The 23,529-nt window shown below is 46.3% G+C and overlaps 1 protein-coding gene across 1 annotated transcript in view; it reads left to right on the top strand.

Annotated features, from left to right (window-relative positions):
- Positions 1 to 682: 682 nt before the first annotated feature.
- The window catches only part of CABIN1 (calcineurin binding protein 1), a gene marked incomplete at its 5' end in the record, with an annotated part of 138,899 nt that continues 116,052 nt past the window's right edge, over positions 683 to 23,529 (top strand). Inside the window, 12 exon segments of the mRNA XM_021718084.1 lie at positions 683 to 796; positions 2,532 to 2,666; positions 3,682 to 3,862; positions 8,424 to 8,553; positions 9,977 to 10,126; positions 13,531 to 13,817; positions 14,846 to 15,014; positions 18,334 to 18,470; positions 19,006 to 19,223; positions 21,066 to 21,144; positions 21,698 to 21,885; positions 22,805 to 22,957. Coding sequence (XP_021573759.1) covers positions 683 to 796; positions 2,532 to 2,666; positions 3,682 to 3,862; positions 8,424 to 8,553; positions 9,977 to 10,126; positions 13,531 to 13,817; positions 14,846 to 15,014; positions 18,334 to 18,470; positions 19,006 to 19,223; positions 21,066 to 21,144; positions 21,698 to 21,885; positions 22,805 to 22,957 — 1,941 coding nt within the window.

Below are 23,529 nucleotides of genomic sequence, written 5' to 3'. Positions count from 1 at the left end.
TTTTTTTTTTAATTGTAGAGATGAGGGCTCACCAAGTTGCCCAGGCTGGTCTTGAACTCCTGGACTCAGGAAATCCTCTGAAGAAAAGTGTCGGCACCTGAATGCTTGAGGCCTGGACTTATAAGATTTTTTTCCAGGAAGTTGGGAATGGGAGTTGATTGTTTTGCAAAGAGCATTCTAGTGGAATGGGAAGGTGTGGGGGTTGTCCTTGCTATGGTGAATACCATTTCAGAACTCCTGAGTTTTGGGAAATTCATGTAGACAGGGAGACTGGGCCACGGTCTTTAAAAGAAATTCTTAAAACACAAATATTAGCTTTTCTTTCACCAATGGAACCTAAGGTACAACGAAACTTAGCTGGGGGTGTGGTGTTGTTCTTGGGTTCTATATGTTCTTAAAACTTTATTGGTTATTCTTGTTAAGATTTGCGATCCGTGGTTGGAATGTAATTAATCAAGCACATGGGAAAGTTGAGCCACAGTTGTACCTGGAGAAATTGAGCCAGGTTTCTGTTTGGTTTATTTAGGATAACTGTAGTAACTCCCTTTTGATTCTGCCCTTTTATATAATAACTCCATTTTGATTCTGTCCTCTCAATTACAGTCTGCCTTACACACATTTTTGGCTTAAAAAACGTCAAACCTTTGTGCTGCATGAAAACATCTCCTGTATTGGTTTGCAGGAGGCAGAGGCTTTTGCCTTGTACCACAAGGCCCTGGATCTGCAGAAACACGATCAGTTTGAGGAGTCTGCAAAAGCCTACCATGAACTCCTGGAGGCACGCCTGCTGCGAGAGGTGAGGCACTGGGTGGCCAGTGATGTGCCATAGGGGTCAGCACAGGGGCTCCAGGCTGGACGACCTTGGCCTTCCCCCTGCTCTCCCAGTTCTTGCCTGGGTAACCTTGGAAATGTTATGTCACCTCTCTGTCCCTGTCACCTCACCTGTAGAGTCTCAGCCTTTTTGAATAGTTACAAGGGCCAAATTAATTCAGTGAAGCATGTAGGATGGTTCCTGGTGCATAGTAAATGCTCAGGAAGGGCCAGCTAGTGTTAGTACTTAATCTTCACAACCACTCTGCCTAGCACATACTTTACAGGTGTGGAAACTAAAGCTTAGTGAGGTGTTGGTGATATGTGCATCTTTCTCTATACCGTATATCCCTTTCAGCTTTAAAAGGTTGTTTTAGTAGCCCCTTTGGTTATAAGAGTAAAACATGTAAGCAATTGAAAAGTACAGAAAATATACAGAAAACATTTTTTTACATTCATATTGCATTGGTGTACTTAGTATTAAACTAAATTACATAATTACCATTTCACAGACAGTTGATGTAAACAGGTCCTAGAGCACTGCTGACTCCTAAGAAGTGTCCAGCCAGTCTGGGGGACTCATTGGGGCAAGCCTTTCAGGGAGGGTGCTGAATGTGGGCGGTTAGTTAAATGGTTAGTTAAGAGCATCCACTGTTCTGTGTGCACATTTTGCTGTTTAGTCTGAAATAGACTCTTGTAGCCTCTATAAATTTGTTTACACTATTTTTTGAAGAGTTCTGTACCTGGAAGGACAAAAGTACCTGGGGTCCAGCCCTGGTCAGCTGGTTCTTGGGGACCTTTTTGTAGTATAAACCAGACAACAGTAGGAGATAAGTGAAGGGGGCTTGATTTGAGCTTTTCAGTCTTCTTGGTGGAATTCCTTAAGAGCTCCAGAGTAGACAGACTCTTGGATTACTCAAGGGATGCCCTCTGAGCGTGGGACTTGCCTCTTCTGAGCATGAACAGTAGTGTTTAAGCCACATGTCCCAGGAAAGAGCTACTTTGTCTCAGTGAGTTTTTTTCTGTTAGAAAATGTTTTGTTCTTTGTCCTGTGGTGAGAGCAGTAGTTTTCTAATCAGTAGTTTCTTAGAAGATATAAGGTTTCCTAAGAATTGTCATAAAAGCTGTGAAATAACTTTTCATATTAAGCACATTTGCAATTCTTATGCCCTTTCAGCTCACTTAAACTTTTAATATTGGGGGTAGGAATTATGTCCTTATAAAGATCAGATACTAACTTATTAGTTAAATTAACATGTCTGTGGTCATGTGATGAGTTACAGAGTTGTGAACTCAGCTTTCTGACTCCTAAGCCGGGATGAAGCTCCAGGCCTTCCTGCTGCTCCCAGGGAGCTACTTACACCTGTCTCCCATCTTCATACCTGGAGCCACCAGCTAGCCCAGGTGCTATAAATGTTACCCTCCAGGCTTGATCCCTCAGGCGTGGTGGTATTGGTGGGGAGGTTTTCCTCTGTCTCTGTTGATGCCCAGACCACCTGCAAACTACCTAATAGTGCTCTTGCCTTCTTTGTGTATTTGGAGCAGGAGAGGTCTTCTAAGAACACCTGTCACGGTACCTCTGTTTTCCAAAAGGGGACAGCATTGGACTAACTCAAAGGTCCTGCAGCAGGGGTCAGTCCAGAAGCCAGGTAGCCTGCTAACTGCTTGCTGAGGTTTTAGGGCCTAGGTGTTACTTCTGTTTCTGTTTGTTTTGTTCACAGGCAGTTTCATATGGTGATGAGAAAGAGGGGTTGAAACACCCTGGGCTGATCCTGAAATATTCCACATATAAGAACCTGGCCCAACTGGCAGCCCAGCGGGAGGATCTAGAGACAGCCATGGAGTTCTACTTAGAGGTACATTTTTGGCAGTGTTTAGCTCCCTCAGTGTTTTGAAAGTTCTTGGTAGAGGGGATGAGGTTGGGGACTTGTTAGCCAAAAATAAGAGTTTCTAGTGGTACATCACCAAGCTCTAGTGCCCAAGGACCTAATTGTGGCTGATAACAGTGAGTATTGACCAGACCTAGAGAGCAGGGGCTGTGGGGAGGGACACACTTGGATGCAGAGGCCTGTGTGAATTCTCCCTGTGTTACTCATTGCACATGTGGCCTTGAGTGAGTTATTTAATCTCTCGGTGCCTTCCAGGTCTACACCAATATAGTGGGAGTAATTGAAAAAGAATAGCTGTGAAAATGGAATGAACTGGTATAGTTGATAGTATGAAGAACAGAGCCTGAAACCTAGCATTGATACGCTAAAAGTCATTAGTAGGAGATAATTACTGTCATCTCCTGTGACCATCACTGCCTCTGTGGGTATCTCTAATGCGCCAGACACAGTGCTGTTGCTTCCCATGCACACTTTAATCCTCACACTATCTTTCAAGGAAGGGGTCTATAGCCTCACCTTAGTGATGAGGAAATGGAGGCTCAAGATCACCATTCTGCTAATCAGAGTTGGAGCAGGAATGTGAACTGAGATCTGTCTTCACAGCACATAGTCTTTCTTGAATCCCACAGGACTCCTATATTTTCTTTTTCTTCTACTCTTTTCATTTCTTTTACCTTTTAAGTATTTAAGGAATGCAAATATTCAAATTGACAAAATATATCAAGAAAATGTTCTGAGTTAAATTTGCCCATGTAATTTGTTATGTGTTATTACTCTAGCTCTTGGAAGCGTGTGACTCTAGGAAAGATAAGCTGGTCTTGCTAGTCAGTTATAAGATAGTTATGTCACTTTCGCCTTTTCCCTGGGTAGTTTGAGTGGCTTGGCCAGGCTAGAGCTGTGCCCCATTTGTTTCCATGGTGCCTGCTCAGCGAGGGATCTGATTGAGTATGTGTGCGTGCCCCTCTGCTTGTGCTGATTCTAGGCAGTGATGCTGGACTCCACGGATGTCAACCTTTGGTATAAAATTGGGCATGTGGCCCTGAGGCTCATCCGGATTCCCCTGGCTCGCCATGCTTTTGAGGAAGGGCTGCGTTGTAATCCTGACCACTGGCCCTGCTTGGACAACCTCATCACTGTCCTGTACACACTCAGCGATTATACAAGTGAGTCAGGCTTTAATGCTTTCTCCCATGTGCCAGTGTTTTGAGGGCCAGAGGAGAGAAGGAACGAAAATGTTTTTATATCCCTGCTTTATTCTGCTTATCTTTCTTGATTTATCAGATGCTTTGTAGTAATAAGACACATGTTCTCTGAATGTGTTTCCCTTTGCCTATTTCGTTTCATTCCTGCGTCGTCTCATCTTCTATGTCTTAGTGTATTTGGGTTGCCATAGAAAAATACAGTAGATTGGGTGACATCGTAAATAGCCTCAAGAATCTTTACTCATCCTAGTGTCAACTTTTTTTTTTTTTTTTTTGAGTTGGAGTCTCACTCTGTTGCCCAGACTGGAGTACAGTGGCACACCTACAATCCCAACACTTTAGGAGGCGGAGGTGAGAGAATTGCCTGAGTCCAGGAGTTCAAGATCAACCTACAATAAATCAAAAAATTAGCCAGCCTGTGGTTACAGCTACTTGGATGACTGAGGCGGAAACAGAATGAGACTCCAAATCAATAAACAAACAGACAGACAAATAGGAACAGAATAGAGTATGTTGAGAAGGATGAGGCCTGCTTACCCTTCCTACCTCCAGTTTACAGTCATTTTACAAATCTTTTTACTTGAGGCAAAATGTACACACAAAGCGCATAAATCTGAAACCTGTAAATGTTCATGTGTGAAAACACATCAAGATATGGAACATTTGCAATCTCCAGAAGGCAGGCTACTTTGGGTTCCTTTCACTCATTACTACGCCCCTAAGGCAGCTGTCATTACTTTTGTCACTAGAGATGAACCTTGCTTGTTGTTGAACTTCCTTTAGGTAGAGTCAGAAGGCGTGTGCTCTTCTCAGCGTGGCTTCCTCCACTTGTCATCCTGTCTGGGAGTACACCTGTCTATGTTACAGCAATTGTTAGGTATTTTTTTATTGCTATGTAGTCTATTATTTTATCTACACAATTTAACCATTCTGTGCATGGACAGTTTGGGTTATTTTCAGGATTTGGCCTCTTAGGCATAATGTTGTTCTGAACATTCCTGTATATATCCTTCAGTGAACATACAAAGGGATACCCAAAAGTAGAATTATTTTTTGGAGGGCAGGCCCCTTGTAGTACAGGCTTTTCCCAATAGGTAAGTGTTCTAGGAACCCATTGGCATCAGCGTACCAGCTAGCATTGTTGTGAGAGGCTGCATTTGGCTTCAGTGAATTTGAGGTGGGGGAATTCTTTCAACATGCTTGTCTATTTTATGATGGGCGATTTACATGAACAACCTGCCCACACCGAGCTCAGCATTCAGGAGTCTTTGACCAGAAACTACATGACCCATGTGCCCCACCCTCCCTATTCACCTGATCACTCCAAGCAATTTTTGTTGTTGTTTACTTGGTGAAACAAGTCCGTAAAGGGTAACATTTTGCAAAGGTAGAAGAGGTAAAACAAAACGGCAGAAGCACTAAAAGGCATCAACACTGACAAGTTCAAAAATGTTTAAGCAGTGGAAAAAGTGTCTCGATAGGTGTATCAAATGGAGAGTACTCTGAAGGTAATGAAGTTTAAACATGTAAGAATAAGTACACAATTTTTTATAAATAAATTCTGGGGTTTTTTGGGTCCCCCATCATATGTAATTGTTCTGTTGGTTGTCTCTGTCTTCATTCCCTCCAGCAGAATATAACAGTTCTGTGGGGCAGCAGTTTCTTCTTCCAGAGGCTCTGGGTCTCTTCTTGGATGTTCCTCCTACAGTTGGGGTACTGTCTTTGGAGTTCAGCCTTCCTTCCCCAGCCAACTGCTTTGTTCTTTGTATACTTCTCTCAAGGTAGAAGTTGTGCTTGGTAAACTCAAGTCCTTGTGGGGAAAATAATGTTTATATTAGGGTTCGCCAGAGAAATAGAACTACTAGGATATATATACATATGTAAAAAGAGATTCATTGTAAGGAATCTGCTCATTTACTCTTGGAGGCTGACAAGTTCCAAGATGGACAGGGTGAGTCATCAAGCCACAAACCCAGAAGAGCACTGGTATGGTTCGAGTTCGAGTTCAGAGACCTGGAACTGGGAGAACTAATAGTGTAGCTCTGGTCTGAAGGCTGACAGGCTCAGGAAGAGGTGACATTTTGGGTCCAGTGAGAAAGTAGGAAAAAACCAACGTCCCAGTTCAAAGATAGGAAGGCGCATATTCTGTCTTTCTTGGGGGGAACATTAGCCCCTTTTGTTCTAGTCAGGCCTTCAACTGATTGCATGAGGCTCACCCATGTTAGGGAGAGCAATCTGCTTTACTCAGTCTACTGAGTTAAATGTTAATCTCATCCAAAGATTTCCTCACAAAAATCCCAAAATAATGTTTGGCCAAAATCTAGATACCCCATGGCCCATTCAAATTGACACATAAAATGACTAAAAGGGTCTGAATTTATACATATATTCCTTGTGAGCCCTGTTAGATTTTATCTTCGTTTAAACCAAAAAGTAAAAGCAGCATGTTAGATTGGCTCTCAGTGGCATTTTATGTGTTTGAGGTGAGTAGACAGAGATGCTGTTGGGCTAAGGCCTGCTGACCACCTCTTATTCTCTTGAGGTTTCCCGGTCCTTCCTTCTGCAGGTGTGTTTGTGGAGTGTAACTAGTAAGCTTAGCTTATGGCAGTTAATATGCCTACTGAGAACTGATATCATCCAAGTGCTTAGTGTGCTTCCTGGGTTTTCTCTTGGGAGTCACTGATGGCCACCCTTCAGGTCCTGCTGTAGTCCCAGAGAAACCATTTCCCTTGTGTGTCTGAGGCAGCATCTGGGGACCATCAACTCAACAGTTTTGCAACTTGGCGAGACCTCATCTCTACACTAAGTCAAAAATTAGCCGGGCATGGTAGCACGCACCTGTAGTTCCAGCCACTTGGAAGACTGAGGCGGAAGGATCGCCAGAGCCCAGCAGGTTGAGGCTGCGGTGACTGGGAGCGGCCACTGCACTCCAGTCTGGGTGACAGAGTGAGACTCCAACTCAAAAACAAAACAAAACAAAACAAAAACAGTTCTGTCTGCAGCTTGCTGGAACATGCTGGAACTGTGCACACCTCGCCCTGCTTGCAGGCTGCACAGCCTTTGTGTGCTTTGGGGTGTGTGATCCCTGCTGAGCATTGTAACCAGGCTGAGTTCTGTCCCTTTAAGCATACTAGGAGCACATCACTTCCTTCCTCTTTCCTGACGATTCCATGCCCAGATCTCTTCTTCTGCTATGGCTTTCCTCCCCATGTTGCTCCTCTCCCCTAGGTGTTTCTTTTTCTGGTTATTCTATTTTTAAGAGACAGGGTCTCGCTCTTTCACCCAGACTTGAGTGCAGTGACACAATCACAGCTCACTGCAACCCTGAACTCCTGGGCTCACGCAGTCCTCCTACCTCAGCCTTCCAAGTAGCTGAAACTGCAGGTGTATGCCACCTTATCTGGCTAATTTTTCTTATTTTTGGTAGAGATGACATTTTCCTATGTTGCTTAGGCAAGGGATCTTCCCACCTTGGCCTCCCACAGTGGGGGAATTACAGACCTGAGCCACCGCTCCCAGCCTTTGGTTATTCTCGATAGTAGTAACTTGCCATTCTTCTATACCATACAGAGAAGCTGAGCAGGGCATGATAGTGATCCCAGTGTCTGGGCAGAGTGGAGCTGGTGCTCTGTGGATTGTGCCGTTTCTCCTGTGTGTTCACTGGTGAGACCTGGATTGTTCCCATTTATAAGTGTTAAAGGCATTTATAATTTATACTGTAGTTCTGCTTTCTGAATCCATGCCATGCCATTTTTCTCCATGCATTAGTTTATCTGTTACTGTCTACATTCCCAGAGGACCTGGAATTGGCACAGTCTTTCCAGATTAATGACTTGAGGAGGCTCATTATTACATTCACATGAATGATGGACATGTCTTAAATTGTAGGCAATGACTTTAAGAAAGATTTTTTTAAAAGAAAATAAAATTGGAAAATTCAGGTAAGCAAAAATTTAAAAAGTCAGTTTTATGTATACAAATGGAGTCATATGACCTATTTTTTCCCTACTTCTGCTTAGTGTCGTATCATGGCCTTCTTCCTGATCAGTGGCATACTCCTCTACCATCTGTGCAGCGGCTGCTGGGAGCACCTTGTGTGGATCAGCCACGGTTTACTTACCAGGCCCCCACAGTGGACAGAGTGGTTTCCAGCTTTCTTGAAGGCTGTTTTTTAGTTAGCCAGTAGCTAATCACTGAGAGCCTGAAGCTTTTTTTTAGCAGCAATTCCTAGAAGTGGGGTCACTGGGTACAGGGTCTGTGTATAATGCCTGTGGTCCTCCAGAAAGGTTGTGCTGTCTACCCTCTGCCGGTAGCATTTGGTCTGTTCACCTTGCAGTGCCCCCATCTATTCTGGTTATTATTTTCAGAAATCTTCCTGATTAAATTGGTTAAAATGGTCTCTTTATCATTTACTAGGCATTTTCTTGATTCAGGAGTGGGAACATTTTCCTTGTGTTAACTGGCAATGTCAGAGCTTCTGAGTGCAGTCTCAGAAGTCATAAACCATTTCTTTTTCTGCCAGCATGTCTGTACTTCATCTGCAAAGCTTTGGAGAAGGACTGCCGGTACAGCAAAGGGCTAGTTCTCAAGGAGAAGATCTTTGAGGAGCAGCCTTGTCTCCGGAAGGACTCTCTCCGAATGTTCCTCAAGTGGTATGCCCTGCCCCTTCCCGTGCTATACCTGCACTTCAAACCACATAGCTGGTGAAGGTCAGGAGTGTACCTTATTCTCTCAGGTCCTGACCTCCCAGCTGATGAACTCTCTGTGCTCGGGGCTTCATGCCCTGCTGCAGTTCCTCATCTAATGAATTGACCTTGGACTGCCTGTTACTTACTCTGCATTGCCTAATTTCTGGTTGGCCTCTCAGGCTGCTGCTCTCCTTTCCTACTGCCCTGCCAGAGCTCAGTGTCCTAGCTCTCTTCTGCATGCTTGGGCAACCTGTGGCCTAGCTTGCCTCCTTGCCTCCTACCTTTCCTCTTTCCAGGGTTTTGTCTGAAACATGCCTCTGTGTGGCATCCCTACCTTGCCTCCAGAGCAAGCCCACACTCAGTTGTATCACCCAAGAGATCCTTTGAAGCCTGACCTCTACTTCTACCCCCTCACCTCCTGCTTTTCCCTCCCAGGCTCCTTTGTTAAAACTACCCTAAGTTCCTGGCAGATTCTTAGCCTAGTCCCACTGTGCACTGTCCTGTATCCTCATCCTGATTCCTGCTGTGTCCTAACCTGGCATGCTGTCTTCTCACTTCTCCAGCTGTCCTACCATTGTACTTCCTTCATGCTCTGACTCCCAGATTACCTTTCAGCCACTTTCTGAGCTCTAGCTACTCCTCCCTCTGGCCCTCTGGCCCAGCCAACTCCCCCTGCCCTCTGGTATTCCTTGGTCCCTGGAACTCACCTGTAGGGTACTTATTTATTTCAGTGTCTGCCTCTTCTGCCTTGTTGAGGAGATAGGAACTGAGGGAATGTCTGTCCTAAGGGAACTAACCTTCTTGAGGGAGATAAATGGTAAACACATAAAACAGAAGTTTATAAGTGAGTGACTGAGGTGCTGGGAGGCATCAGGACAGTCTATGCAGGAGGGCAGGTGTTACTGGGTCACCTTAGGCAGTGGTGTGTCTGTGGGAAAGCACCTGAGGTTTCAAAACCCTGCACTTTCTGCATTTTGGTGTCACCAAAGACTGGTGAGCTTTGCTTATCTGATGACTTTTTGTTGGGATGGACAGTATGGGATGGTTAAGTTCTATTTCCATTGTCTAATAATAATTGAGAGAAAGATTTTATTTTTTTGTGGCTTTTCAGATGTTTCTATGACACTGTTCATATATATGAAAACATTTTCTCTGCCCAATTTGAATTGCCAAAGGAACAAAGGACAGTAGTCATTTCTAGTTCTATGTGGGTATTAAAAATGCTAATTACTGCCCTACCCAGGCCAAACTTGAGTGCTTATTTTATTTGTGGGAAGAATCAATACATATGAAAGGGTATTAATTTAAACACATCCCTGTCTATAAAACTTCAGCCTTGGCTCTAATTTGTAATACTGTGATTTCTTCCTGTCTTATATGCCTTTAGTGACATGTCAGTTCATGATGTGTCAGTGAGTGCAGCTGAGACACAGGCCATCATAGACGAGGCCATGGGGCTGCGGAAGAAGAGGCAAGCGCTGATCGTGCGGGAGAAGGAACCAGACTTGAAACTGGTGCAGCCCATTCCCTTCTTCACGTAGGTCATTGGGTATCTCTGGTAATACTGGGTCAGCTGGTAAGCCCAGATGTGGGACACGGCCCTGTACAGATGAGAGAGACCCAAGACCTGATCCTGGGCTGGTGATGTGGATGGGGCTGGGTGCATGGCCAGAGGGCTAGAGGTGTATACTTATTGTTAACTACTAAGAAGCAGATCAGCTCTCTCTCCCTGAGTCCCTTTTTGCTGTCACCGTATTGACCCCAGCCACCTGCCACTTTCCTGTAAGGCCCCTCTCAGCCTACCGTACCTAGAAGGGAAAAGAACACTAACATGTGCTAAGAAAGGGAGGAAACCAGAGCTCAGAGCAGTTAAATGGGGAGCACAGGGTCAGCACCAGGGAACTGGCTCTTGAGACCATGCTTTCTCTCCAAGGGAGAAAGGTGCTTTTTCTCACAGGAGGAGCCCTGCAAAATGGGCCTCAGCAGAGCCTTTGCACAGCCCTTGAGCCCTGTGATGTGTGAGGCCTTCTGCCTCCAGGAAGAGCAAACTGGTGTTGGTGGTCCTGGAGTTGGGACAGCTTAGCCCTTTAGTGAGCTCTGGCATTCTCCATTTATATATTTAAAATTCTGACACTGAATCTTTAAACTTAGCATGCCTTGGCGGCAGTGTTCCATTTCCACTTCCCCACCCGCTGCTTACTCTGAGGGCATTGTCACACAGTGGTCTAGAGCTCCTGCCCTACATCACACTGACCTAGGCATTCCTAATGTTGTTAATTGGGTGACCCTGGGAACTGAGGCCACTTTCTAAAGTGCAGAACAACATTTCTCTCATAGGGTCACTATGATAATGGACTAGAAGGGGCTAGCACAGAGATAGCACATAGCACCCATTCAAGAAGGGCTGGTTCTGGCAGTTGTGAGTTCTCCACGTGAATTCCCCAGGAATACCTTCATACCCAAGCACTGAGATGGACAGAAGATAAGGCTTCTCTTCAGGCTTCTCTGAGACTCTCATCTGATACCCTTCCTCTCATTTTATCAGCTGGGTTAGAGTCTCCATCCTGTCAGTGTTTTGGAAGGGACCTGGAGAGCCCTGTTACAGTGAAGGAAGAAAAGACCTGAGGACATCAGAAGGGATTATGGTGATGTGACTGGAGGAGAGAGGGCTGGGAACTGGCTTTGTAGCCATCCTAGATGCACTGGGGGATGGCCAAATGGAAGCAGGAGGGTGTTAGGCTTGGTAGTTAAATTTGGGGCTGGGATTTTAAAACAAGATTCTCTCTCTGGGAGCAGAGGACATGGGGCTTTTAAAGTAACTGCCATCTGTCCCATAGGGTACGCTTTTCATGTAAAGAGTCAGATAGTAAATAATAAAGTATTTATGGGAGATATATACATTATATATATAAATTTTTTTTTTTTGAGTTGTCATCTCACTCTGTTGCCCAGGCTGGAGTGCAGTGGCACACTCATGGTCACCCCAGCGTCAACCTGCTGGGCTCCAGTGATCCTTCCACCTCAGCCTTCCAAGTAGCTAGAACTACAGGTGCATGTTAGCACACTGGCTTAATTTTTTATTTATTGTAGAGATGAGGTATCGCCAAGTTGCCCAGACTGGTCTCAAACATGCAGGCTCAGGCAATCTACTCACCTCGGCCTCCCAAAGTGCCGGAATTACAGGCTGAGCAACCGAGCCTGGCCTATTCTTTTTTTTTTTCCCTAACACCCTTTAAAAATGTGAAAACTGGCCAGGTGCAGTGGTTCATACCTGTAATCCCAGCACTTTGGGAGGATGAGGCAAGAGGATTACCTGAACCCAGGGGTTCGAGACCAGCCTGGGCATCTTGGCGAGACCTCATCTCTACAATAAATCAAAAATTAGCTGGGTGTGATGGTACACACCTGTGATTCCAGCTACTTGGAAGGCTGAGGTGGAAGGATCACCTGAGCCCAGTGGGTCAAGGCTGCGGTGGCCATGAGTGTGCCACCGCACTCCAGGCTAGGTGACAGAGTGTGACTCTGACTCAAATAAATAAATAAAAATGTGAAAACCATTCTTAGCTTGTGGGCTGTACTAAACAGACTACAGGGCATAGTTTACTGTCCCCCAGTCTCTTCAGTGCCTAGTAGGCATGAGTAAGAGCAAGGCACGAGTGAGTTAAATGTTGTATTTAAGGCCTTTGACACTACCTAGCTGGTGAGCAAATTCTTCCCCGTCTAAATTTAGTACTAACCGAAGGCAGGAAAATGTCCTGGGAGGCTCCATTGTTCAGATTATAGATTTTGAAGCACTTTTTATTCCTGTCTCAACACTTCCTGGATGCCAGCTCTGTGCCTAGCGATGTGCTCTGTGCTGGGGATGCAGTGTGGCATGGCCTGGTTTCTTGCTGGAGGCAATCCCAGGGATGGGTCAGCCACCCAGAGGAAGAAGCGCAGGGCTCAAGTTGGTAGACTCTGCTAAAAGAGAAGCTCAGTGCTGGGGGGCTCTGAACAGGATCCATACTGCTCCGGGGATTGGGAAAGGCTTAAGTACTAGAGCTAGAGTCTACTGGAGGCATAGGCATTGGCCAGTCAGAGGGCTGGGCCTGGGCCATGGGTGGGGAGTGAGGGCTGCCTACCTAAAGGTCCTGTGGGATACAGGAGTATGATTTTGTTTGAGGAACTGAAAGAAAGCCTATATGGTAGAAGTGTAGGGGGTGGTGTGGGATGAGGCTGTGCAGCACCGTGGGGCCAGGCTGAGCATTGGTCTTGATCCTGAGGCATGGGAAGCCATTAAGGGATGATATATCATGCTATGCCACACTGTATAATAGATGATATACAACATAGTACACAGCCCAGAACATGAAATTCAAAACAATAATAGCACACAGCATAACACGCCACACCATACTACAACAAAACAAAACACAGTAGTCTTATGTTGCCATCCACTGGGCCTTGAGATGCTGCTCCCAGCAGACCCTGCCCAAGGGCTTGTTAATTAAGCCCTTTTTGACCACATCCTTGTTGACATTCCCCCCCCACCCCTCCCCCCCAAAAAAAACCCAGATTATTGGCAGCAGGGAAATTCCACAGGTGTTTTATAGATTTATCCTTCAGGGGAAGGAGTTTTTGAAGTGATCCTGGTTTTCATACTTGCCTAGTTGAGTCTGAAAGTGTCTTAGGCCAAGATGCTTCTGGGCCTTCTGCCGTAGTGAGGAGTGGGTGGGTGCCAGGCTTCTGCATCCGCTCAAGCTGCTTCACATTTAGTTCAGCTGTGTCAGACTCAAGTTTTTTTGTCAGTTATGACAATGACAGATCCTTGACCACCTTCCCCAACCCCCAGAGGTGGCAGCTACAGGAGCAGCTCTGCTGCCGCTCTGTAGGCCATTTGACCCTGTTCTCATAGTGCCCCTGTGACAGATGCTGACCAGGTCGGTGGTCCTCTCCCTGCAGCTGGAAATGCCTTGGAGAGAGCTTGCTGGCCATGTACAACCACCTCACCACCTGTGAGCCCCCACGGCCCAGCCTCGGCAAGAGGATCGACTTGTCTGACTACCAGGATCCCAGCCAGCCTCTTGTGTCCTCTATGGTGGTGACACCAGTCAGCGTTACCCACCAAAGCACTGTCAGCACCAATCCAGCTGTGGCTGTGGCCGAGCCCGTGCTCTCCTACGCCTCTGTGTCTACAACCAGCTTCCCACTGCACAGCCCCAGCCTGTTGGAAACAGGTGCTTCTGTGGGTGAGCAGGCCCCCTGGGGTCAGCTGCTGGGAGACCCCATTTGTTGAGCCCAGCAGGAATGAGAGTATTGGGGAACCCTGGGATCTCCAGAAAGTAGGGTCATGTTGATCCTCATGGTCCAAGTGAAAGTGAGAGTACCTCCTCGCCTTTAGAGGAGCCCCTGAGCCTGTTCACAGGGCTCCTGCTCATCAGGACCATGTCAGCATTGAAGCCCTGTAGGGAGGAGGAGGGGACTCTGGTATGTGCCTCCTTGCCCTGTGACAGTCCCCCTGGGGCCATTTGATGCTCAGCTGCTAAGTACTGGCTCTTACCGCTTGCTGTGTGGGAGCTGGCAGGTCTCCTCTGCTGGTCCTGCTCTCTTGCTGGCCATGTGCATTCTGAGTTCTTTGACCTTAGAAAATAAAGTCAGTAAAGTCATCACCATATGTGGTAGACTATTTTTATACTGTTTTATTGATTTTTATTTTCATTGAAATTGTAAAGCATTTTTGACAAAGCTCTCAAGTCTTTCCTTGATTTCTGTCACTGAAGAAAGAATATCTGTTAGTTAAAGAAGCTTCTGAATGAACAAGTACATGGTTGTTTCTAACTCTTTTCTTAATCATACATGACATATTTTATAGACATATAGCTACTGTCTATAAAATTCACACCATTCTGTTGCTCAGAGGGTCCTGTGTAGGATCAGTGCCACTCACTGCGTCCATCCGTAATATGGTTAACTGAGACCATGGGAGTTCAGCCAACCAGTGGGTGGGGTGGGAGGATAGGGATGTTCTAAAACCCTGCTGCTTTATAGCTGTGGAAAGTAGTTTTGAAATCTAGCTAGAATTTAAGAAAGGTGTGAGAGCTAAGGGATTTAAAATTAATTTAGCTCAGAACTTTTTGTTATTAAGAAGAAAAATTTCTTGAATGTCAAAGAGTGTAATGTTGGTAGAGTTATAAAATAGGGGGATTGATGTGTCTGTGTGGTGCATTTTTTTCACCCTTGCCATCTTGTAATATTTTAATTTGTACTCTTTGTGAAGGTGATATTTCTGGAGGAGATAAATCCAAGAAAGGAGTAAAGCGGAAGAAGATTTCAGAAGAGAATGGAGAGACAGCAAAGCGGCGGTCTGCCCGCGTGCGAAACACCAAGTGCAAAAAAGAAGAGAAAGTAGACTTCCAGGAGCTTCTGATGAAGTTTTTGCCATCCAGGTACTGTGCACACTTTTTCTGATTGGCAAAAACAAACTCACAAGCTGCCAGCCTACCCCACCATTTCTCATTCCATTGCCACCCTCTTCTCTAGGCACCTCCTTTGTGTTCTGCTAACATCTGTGTAGATAACTGAAGCATAGATCTCTCTGGATTGGGATCTTGAGTCATTCTCATCTCTTTCTGCTTCTGAACTTTCTGAAGTCAGGAGCTATGATTTGCTCATCTTTTGGGTGCTAGAGGCAACACACACATTCCCATGAACTCCCAGATGCCTACTTGCTGGAAGGCAAGGGGGCTGCTGTGCTTTGGTGTAGATGCTGTGAACACTCCCAGAAGGGAACTTCCCTTCTGCTTTTGGGGCATGTGTGTTTGCTTGATTGGCTCTGGGCTCAGCAGTTTCCATTTCATGCTGAGGAGGTGGAGGAGGAGTTTGTGAAGTTTTTCTTGGTTTTGCTGGTTCTTAGTATTCTTCAGAAGCGCCTAGGGAGAAGAAGGTGCCAGTCTCCCCAGAGTTGGGAAGGACCTTGGATCCAGTGCTGATCTACATAGGTTTTCACTAGTTCTCCTCCTTTTTGTCCTTGCTTTTTCACCTCCTTCGGAGGCTTTAGGGTCCTCAATTCCTGAACCTTCCTGGCATTTATAGTACTGGTAGGTGGGCTTTCTTGATATACCCATTCCTCTGCTCTTAGCTGAATGGAAAAAGCAATTCATTTGCACCAGGCCGTCATCTGTCAGCCTTCTAATATTTTATTGGCACATTTTTTTGTCTGCTGGGGCTTCCACTCCAATCTCCTTCATCTTTCTGTATATATACCTTTGTTTCCTTTTTAGTTACTGGAGTGGAGTCTGGGAGGTGACCACATGTGTTCAATATACCATCTTTAGCCAATAGTCTTTAGTTGTTGTTTTGTTTCATGACAGATTATTTCAGTGGCCATGAATTGAAGTGGAGAAGGAGAGGCCAGAAGATGAAACCAGAAGGTGGATTGTAAATTTGTTTTGCAACAAGATTCCTAATTTTCTTAATTTGTTATCTTTCTGTCTCTGTGCTGAAGGCGAAATGCTTAGAAATTGCGATAATTCTCAGAAAGTATTTGATGCAAGACCAAAATGATGAATTTCTCCTAAGGCATAGTACCAGGAGATGTCCCTTTGAAAGAGCTGCGGGCATATATGCTTTAAGAAGTATGCAATATTGTGCTTTTATGAAACTTGAAGGAAGGATTTAGAGATTTTTTTTTTTTTTTTTTGAGTTAGAGTCTCAGTCTGTCTCAGTGCTGGGCTCAGGTGATCCTTCCGCCTCAGCCTTCCAGTTGGAATTACCGGCACGCACCACCACGCCCAGCTAAATTTTTGATTTATTGTAGAGATGAGGTCTCACCAAGTTGCCCAGGCTTGTCTTGAACCCATAGGCTCAGGCAGTCCTCTCATCTCAGCCTTCCAAAGTGCTGGGATTATAGGCATGAGCTACTGTGCCCGGTAGAAATTTTTTTTTTTTTTTTTTTTTAGTTGGTGTCTCACTCTGTCACCCAGGCTGGAGTACAGTGGCACACTCATGACCACCGCAGCCTCGACCTGCTGTGCTCAGGCGATCCTTACTCCTTAGCCTCCAAGTAGCTGGAACTACAGGTGTGCGCTACCAGGTTTGGTTTATTTTTGATTTATTGTAGAGACAAGGTATCACCAAGATGCCTGGGCTGAGCTCAAACCCCTGAGCTCAGGCCAAACTCTGCCTTGGCCTCCCAAAGTGCTAGGATTATAGGCTTGAGCCACCGCAACTGGCCCTAGAGACATTTTTTTTAAATGAGAGGAGAAATTCCAGTGGTTTCAGTGATGGAAAACAGAAAAAGAAGCAGCAAAGAGAAAGTACAAAGCATGTATGTGGAATAGCAAGGAATTAAGTTATCTTGGGCTAAAGGTTATGCCAACTAAAAAAAAAAAAGATCCTTGACCAGGCATGGTGACTCAAGCCTGTAATCCCAGCACTTTGGGAGCCCGAGGTAAGGGATTGCCAGAGCCCATGGGTTCAAGAACAGCCTAGGCAATTTGGCAAGACCTCATCTCTACAATAAATGAAAAAATTGTTCAGGTATGGTTGCCACTGCACTCCAACCTGGATGACAGACTGATACTCTGACCAAAAAAAAGATCCTTAACAAAATACTCGGAACAATGATACATAGTATCTCAATTACCACAGTAAAATGTATTTTTTTCCTCAAAACATGCAAATAAAACAAGGAAGATAAAAGCATTAAAAAAAAAAAAAAAACAGAAAGAGCTACAGTACTGTGCTTTGATTGACAACTCCAAGCGGCCTGAGTGACCCCATCTTCCCCTTAGCCCTGCTTTCCTATCCCAGGATCTTGTTCCCTAGCCCCCTTTATGTAGAATGGGTTCTACTTTCTTATCTTTATTTTAGTTGTTGGTTTCCTGTGTGGTTTTAGTATCTGATTCTTTGAATGGTCAGGCAAGAACAACATGATAGCTTGCTTGATGGAGTGAGTATAGTATTTGAATGAAGACATTCCATGTACCCTGAGTGCTTATGCCTTGGAAAGCTGGGTTAAGGGGATGCCACTAGGGTGGCCAAAATGTAGTCCTTGGACGGAGTTTGAAAGGATGGTACCTATTAGGAGAGGCCTCTGCATTCACAAGGATAGGCTGGGCCCGCGGCTTTGTGGGACCAAGTCCAGGTAGGCCTCATATTCCCTATACTCCCAGCTACCCACTCCCTTTCTCCTTGCTTGATGGGTTCCCTGAGGTCCTAGAACACACCAGGTGCTCTCTGGCTTACTGCTTTTGGACCTGCTCTTGTCCTACTTCTTTGCATGGCCAGCTCTTCTCCTCTTTTGGTGTTAGCATGAACATCATTCCCTCTGAAAGGCTTTCACTGACCTTACTTTCTAAAGCAGGGCCCTTGTAACCCTCAGTCTCAAGTACTATGTCACAGTTGATTCATATTTGGATTGTTTTGTGCACCTGTTTATTGCCATCTCCTTCTTTAGCAGATAAGCTTACTCCAGGCAGGGTCTGCCACACTCCTGGCTGCTGAATCTGATGCCCAGCACAGTGCCTGGTATGTGGCTGGCACTCAGTAATCATCTGTTGATGGAATGACTGAACAAGTGAGGTTATAGACCAGATGCCAGCTCACAAACCCCTGGAGAGAGGCAGCACCTCCTGCAGGCCTGGGCTCTCACCCCACTCATTTTAACCTTCTTCCTGGTTCAGATTTAATTTCTCTGTTAGGAAGAATTCAGATGCTGTGTCAGAATGTGTGGTGTGACTTTGTGATTTTGCATGATCTGTGCAGGTTAAGAAAGCTGGACCCTGAGGAGGAGGAAGATTCCTTTAATAACTACGAAATCCAGTCAGAAGCTAAAATGGAAACCTTTCCAAGTATGGGACCTCATAGACTGTCATTTGACTCAGCCACATTCATGGAATCTGGTAGGAGTTGAACACTGTGATCATTTCCTATTGGAAATTTTCCCTCTCAGTATCTATAACCTGCTTATGTTTTGTTCTAGGAGAATGGTTCTGGGGTGTTTTTCTAAGTGTGGTCAAGGGACTGCCTGGATTAGTCTTAGGCCTGAGCCCTGTGGTCTGCCATAAGGACTGCTAAAATGTCCAGGCTCATGCTTGCTGTGTTTCCTTAAGGCTGAATTCAGAGGCTTGGCTTTGCAAATTGGATGTATCTGAGCACAACTATTGAGTGAGATCAGTGTACATGGCAGCAGCTGGAGGTGGACCCTTTTGATATCCATTTAGAGGTGGAGATTCAGACAGGTTTGCTCACAGTTGTAAGGGCTAGAGCTAGACATGTACCTCAGCAGCCTGATCTCAGCACCACAATGTGGTATCGTGTCTACCTGGATCAGGTGATGGAGGGAGGGCACAGGTTCTCCCCTCCCAAAGAGAATAGGAAACCATGGGATGGAAGATCCTCTTCATTCAAATCCGATTGTCCTTATTCCCCGGGCAGAGAAGCAGGATGTGCATGAGTTCCTGCTGGAGAACTTGACCAACGGTGGCATCCTGGAGCTGATGATGCGCTACCTGAAGGGCATGGGCCACAAGTTCTTGCTCAAGTGGCCGCCGGGCCTGGCAGAGGTCGTGCTCAGTGTCTACCACAGCTGGCGGAGGCACAGCACCAGCCTGCCCAACCCACTGCTGAGGGACTGCAGCAACAAGCACATCAAGGTTGGGGCCTCTCAAGGGCCGGCATTGGACTGGGTCTAGTGAACAGGGACAGGGACCGTCAGAGGTATGGTGCTGCTGTTGTGCTCAGCCCCCTTGGCTGTGTCTACTTGTGGTCCTGGACACTGGGCTACTGCGGGGCTTTAAGTAGGAAGTCATGGGACCTGGTGTGTGCCCAGAAAGATCCCTGGTAGCTGAATGGAGGATACACTCAAGTGAGTGGGCATGGGGGGGCTGTCAAGAGGCTGCTGCCACCTGAGTGGTGGTGGTAGCTGAGATTCATGGTGGTACTGGGGTAGGGGATTCTGGAGGCAGAGCTGGTAGGATGAACTAGACAAGGGATATGAGGGAAAAGAGTCATGGGGAGGCTTTTTGGGTCAATGACTGAGATGGAGGAGAGCTCACCAGGAAAGGCTTGGGGAAAAGGGAAGCATCTGGTGTGTTTGAAGTGCCAGGACTGTGACCAAGTGAAAAAACAGAAATATAGAAGCTAGGTAGGCTCTTAGCGGAGTAGTGGGGGCCTCCAGCAGTTGGGGACTAAGCCTTCCTCAGTTTGGTCTGCCTGCTGCACTCCACGCTCCAGGCTCCTCCACTGGATAACTATTGAAGCTCAAGGGAACACAGGGTGTTCCGGCCCCCTACTCGTATTGGAGGGGCAACACTGAATGTTAAGGCAGGAGCACAGTGGTCTTTCTGACTGAGGGCATAGAAGGTAGAGGAGCTTATGGGGTCAGTGGTCCTTTGTTAGGCACCGTCTACTCAGATACCTCAGAGACTACCTTTTGGCAACTTCTGCCTACTAAGCCTCCCCCTTCCCGGGGGCAATTGTGGAACAGGAGTCGTCAAGGGTTTGGTTTCCAGGCATACCAGGCTGATCATTTCTAAGCTGTGCCTGCTGGGCAAGTGCCTCCTTACTGCAGAGCCTCAGCTTACTCGAGTGCTCTGGGAATGGTGCGCCATCCTCCAGGCACTTTTAAAGGTTGAGAGCTATAGTTTGGATGCAGCATCTGGTCTGGCACTTGGCAGGTGATGGGGCTGCCTCTTCTACAGGACACTATCTCAGGACTCTGAAGACAGGTTTTCCAGCCCCTCCTGAATATTGTCCCAACCTAGATCTATGTGCCTCTTTTTATGTTCAGGCAAGTAGCCATCGATTATCTCTTATGAAATGAAAAGTAGGCCCAGCCTGTGTCACACAGCCAGACCCTGTCTCTACAAAAAAATGAAAAAGAGCCAGGTGTGGTGGCACATACCTGCAGTCCTAGCTACTACTCAAGAGGCTAGAGTGGGAGGATCACACGAGTCCAGGAGCTCAAGGCTACAGTGAGCTATGATTGTGCCATTGCACTCCAGTCTGAGTGACAGAGTGCAACCTTGTCTCTCAAAAAATTTTTTTTTTAAATTGAAATGGAAAGTAGATAGAGAAATATATATATACACACACACAGACTTGAGATAATTATATTTTTATCAAAAAGTAAATTTTAGGCCAGGCACCAGTGCCTGTAATCCCAGCAATTTGGGAGGTGGAGGCCAGGAGATTCCCTGAGCCCACGGGTTCGAGACCACCAGGGCAACTTGGTGAGACCTTGATTCTATAATAAATTAAGAAATGAACTGAAACCTGTAGTTTCAGTTACTTGGAAGACTGAGGCAGAAGGATTGTTTGAGCCCAGCAGGTTGAGGTTACAGTGGTCATGAGCATGAAACTGTACTCCAGCCTGGGTGACAGAGTGAGACTACGACTCAAAAAAAAAGTAAATTGTAGTTTGGCTTCCTCCTACCCTCTACACTCTGACGAGTCTTTGTGACATTGTTTTTGACCTTCCTGTGCCTTTCCTGCAGGACATGATGCTCATGTCTCTCTCTTGCATGGAGCTCCAGCTGGATCAGTGGCTGCTGACTAGAGGCAGAAGCTCTGCAGGTAGGAGGCATTGTTTTCTGTGGCAGTGCTGATTCCTGAACTCCCAGCAGCCAGGAGAAAGCTGAACAGGGGGCACAGCTGAGTCATGGAATTCAGACTTACACGTCTGCAGTAGGCACATTTTCTGGGTTGGCTTGTTAGGGTGCCAGAGAAATCTCCTGGACATTCAAGAAATGGTTAACAGCAGCTGAACCCCCAGAGGGAGCCAACTGCCTGCTTTTGCTGTTGCTTGGGATTGAAGGAAACAGGATCTCAGTTTTGATGTGACCATTTGATGCTTTATGTGTCCCCAATAATTTTTCCACTACCACTTGGTGAAATGTAGATATGCTCAAAATTCAGTCTATAAAATTTCTTCCTACCTCCTACTCTTAGAGTCTTGGCATCTCTAACTGGTTTGACCTCTCTGTTACCTGCCACTCTAAGGCTTCAAGGGACCCAGGGTATCCCTGGAGACAGGGTGGGTGTAGTGAGGGCTGAGGGCAATTTGCGGGGAGCAGAAGAGCATCTGAATGCTACTCATGAAGTTAACTTGGGTCCTGATGCTTTTCAGTGTCTCCTCGGAACAGCCCTGCTGGTGTGGTGAATGGCAGATTTGGGCCCGACTTCCCAGGGACCCACTGCTTGGGTGACCTCCTACAGCTGTCATTTGCTTCATCCCAGCGTGACTTATTTGAGGATGGCTGGCTGGAGTTTGTGGTTCGTGTTTACTGGCTGAAGGCTCGCTTCCTGGCTCTGCAGGTTAGGTCAGCTGCTTGGGGAACATGCCCTGGTACCCGGCAGGAAAGGCAAAAAACTGACCATGTTGAGAATGTGTGTGTGAATGTGTGTGTGTGTGTGTGTGTGTGTGTGTGTGTGTGTGTGTGTGTGCGCGCGCACGCGCGCGCGTGCTCATGTGCATGCCCAGTACCTGCCCCAGCACTGAACTTGGCATGAGGAAGTGGAGAGTTGGCGGAGAATATTCAGTGTCTCGGAAATCCAGACATGACCACCCATCTGTAAAACTCCTCAATATAACCACTGAACTCTGGAAAGGCTCTCTCTGACCCCTGCTCAAGATTGCCTTCTTTCTTGACCTTTTGCTTATGTTTTCCTGAGAGAGTCTGAGTGCGTACTTGAATGGATGCAGAGCTTTCTAGAAGGGAATTATCTACCAGCTTTGCAAGAGTTCTGGGAATACTTCTTCTCTTCAGAGACCAGTCTGGAAGGCTGGAGTGGATTGACTATTACCCAGCACCTTGTACATGGTGGTACCTGATACATGTGGTAGAACGAGGCAGAGGTTGCCAGAGTCCTATTAGCAGCCATTTGATAAGAGGGTAGCAACACTGATGTGAATATCAGTCTTGGAATTAGGACAGGCCTAGGTCGTAAGCCTGCCTCTGCCAGATACCCAGCCTTGCACAAGTGTCCTCAGTGTCCTCATCTGTAAATGGGGTTAATGATACCTTCCCTCACAGAGTTGTGGTTTGATTATCACTCATTTAGTAAATATATAGAGCCCCAGCTATATGCCAAGTCTTGTTTAGGGGGTATAGCAGTAATTGGATAAAAAACACCCTCATGGCATCCACATCTAGTGAGCTCTAGGATGTAAGGCACCTGACACAGCACAGTTAGCCTTTTCCCCTTCTTTTGACCTTGTTTTCCTTCTGACCAGGGAGACATGGAGCAGGCCCTGGAGAACTATGACATCTGCACGGAAATGCTCCAGAGCTCTACTGCCGTCCAGGCAGGGGCAGGGGCTGAGCAAAGAGACATTGTCATCCGGCTGCCCAACCTCCACAATGACTCCATTGTTTCCCTGGAGGAGGTAAGTGGGAATATTTCTAATATTTCTAATGGTGTTTTCTAATGGTGTTTTCTTGGTCAAAGACGTATTCTAATTTGGCCCAGTTAGTCCAGGCCTGACCTGTCTCAGGAACGAGAGAGCCACCCACATGCTGAGCAGGGCCTCTGGAGGGAGGGCAGGAGAGGTCTGGGGGAGGCCACCCTAGCACACTAGGGCACTGCAGATCCTTGATGAATAGCTCATTCAAGCAGCAGGTGTAGAAGTTCCTACAAGCAAGATTTAGAAATAGTTATTGCTCAGCTCTTCTGGCTACATGTTGCAGCCACTCCAGCGGGAATAGAAGGAAATATCAGCTAAAGCAGACCCGTGGGCTGATCATGAGGCTGGATCAGCAGCATGTGGTAAATATGCCAGGTTCTTCTTGGGTGGTACTTTTCTCATTGTGTAGTCTCAGACTCCACTGCAGCTCCATGCCTGTGACATGTCCACATTGGGTGGAAATGGCCTTTAGACTTTTGCTGAGTGGTTTCAGGGCAAGTCTGGGTATAGTTCCCTGATGCCTGTGTATTGGGGTTATGCTAAGCCCTGTGTGA

The sequence above is a fragment of the Carlito syrichta genome, unplaced genomic scaffold (assembly GCF_000164805.1).
Source record: "Carlito syrichta isolate Samal-C Ts95f unplaced genomic scaffold, Tarsius_syrichta-2.0.1 Scaffold311810, whole genome shotgun sequence".
In the NCBI taxonomy this organism is placed as follows: domain Eukaryota; kingdom Metazoa; phylum Chordata; class Mammalia; order Primates; family Tarsiidae; genus Carlito; species Carlito syrichta.
This window is presented reverse-complemented; position numbering and strand designations above follow the sequence as displayed.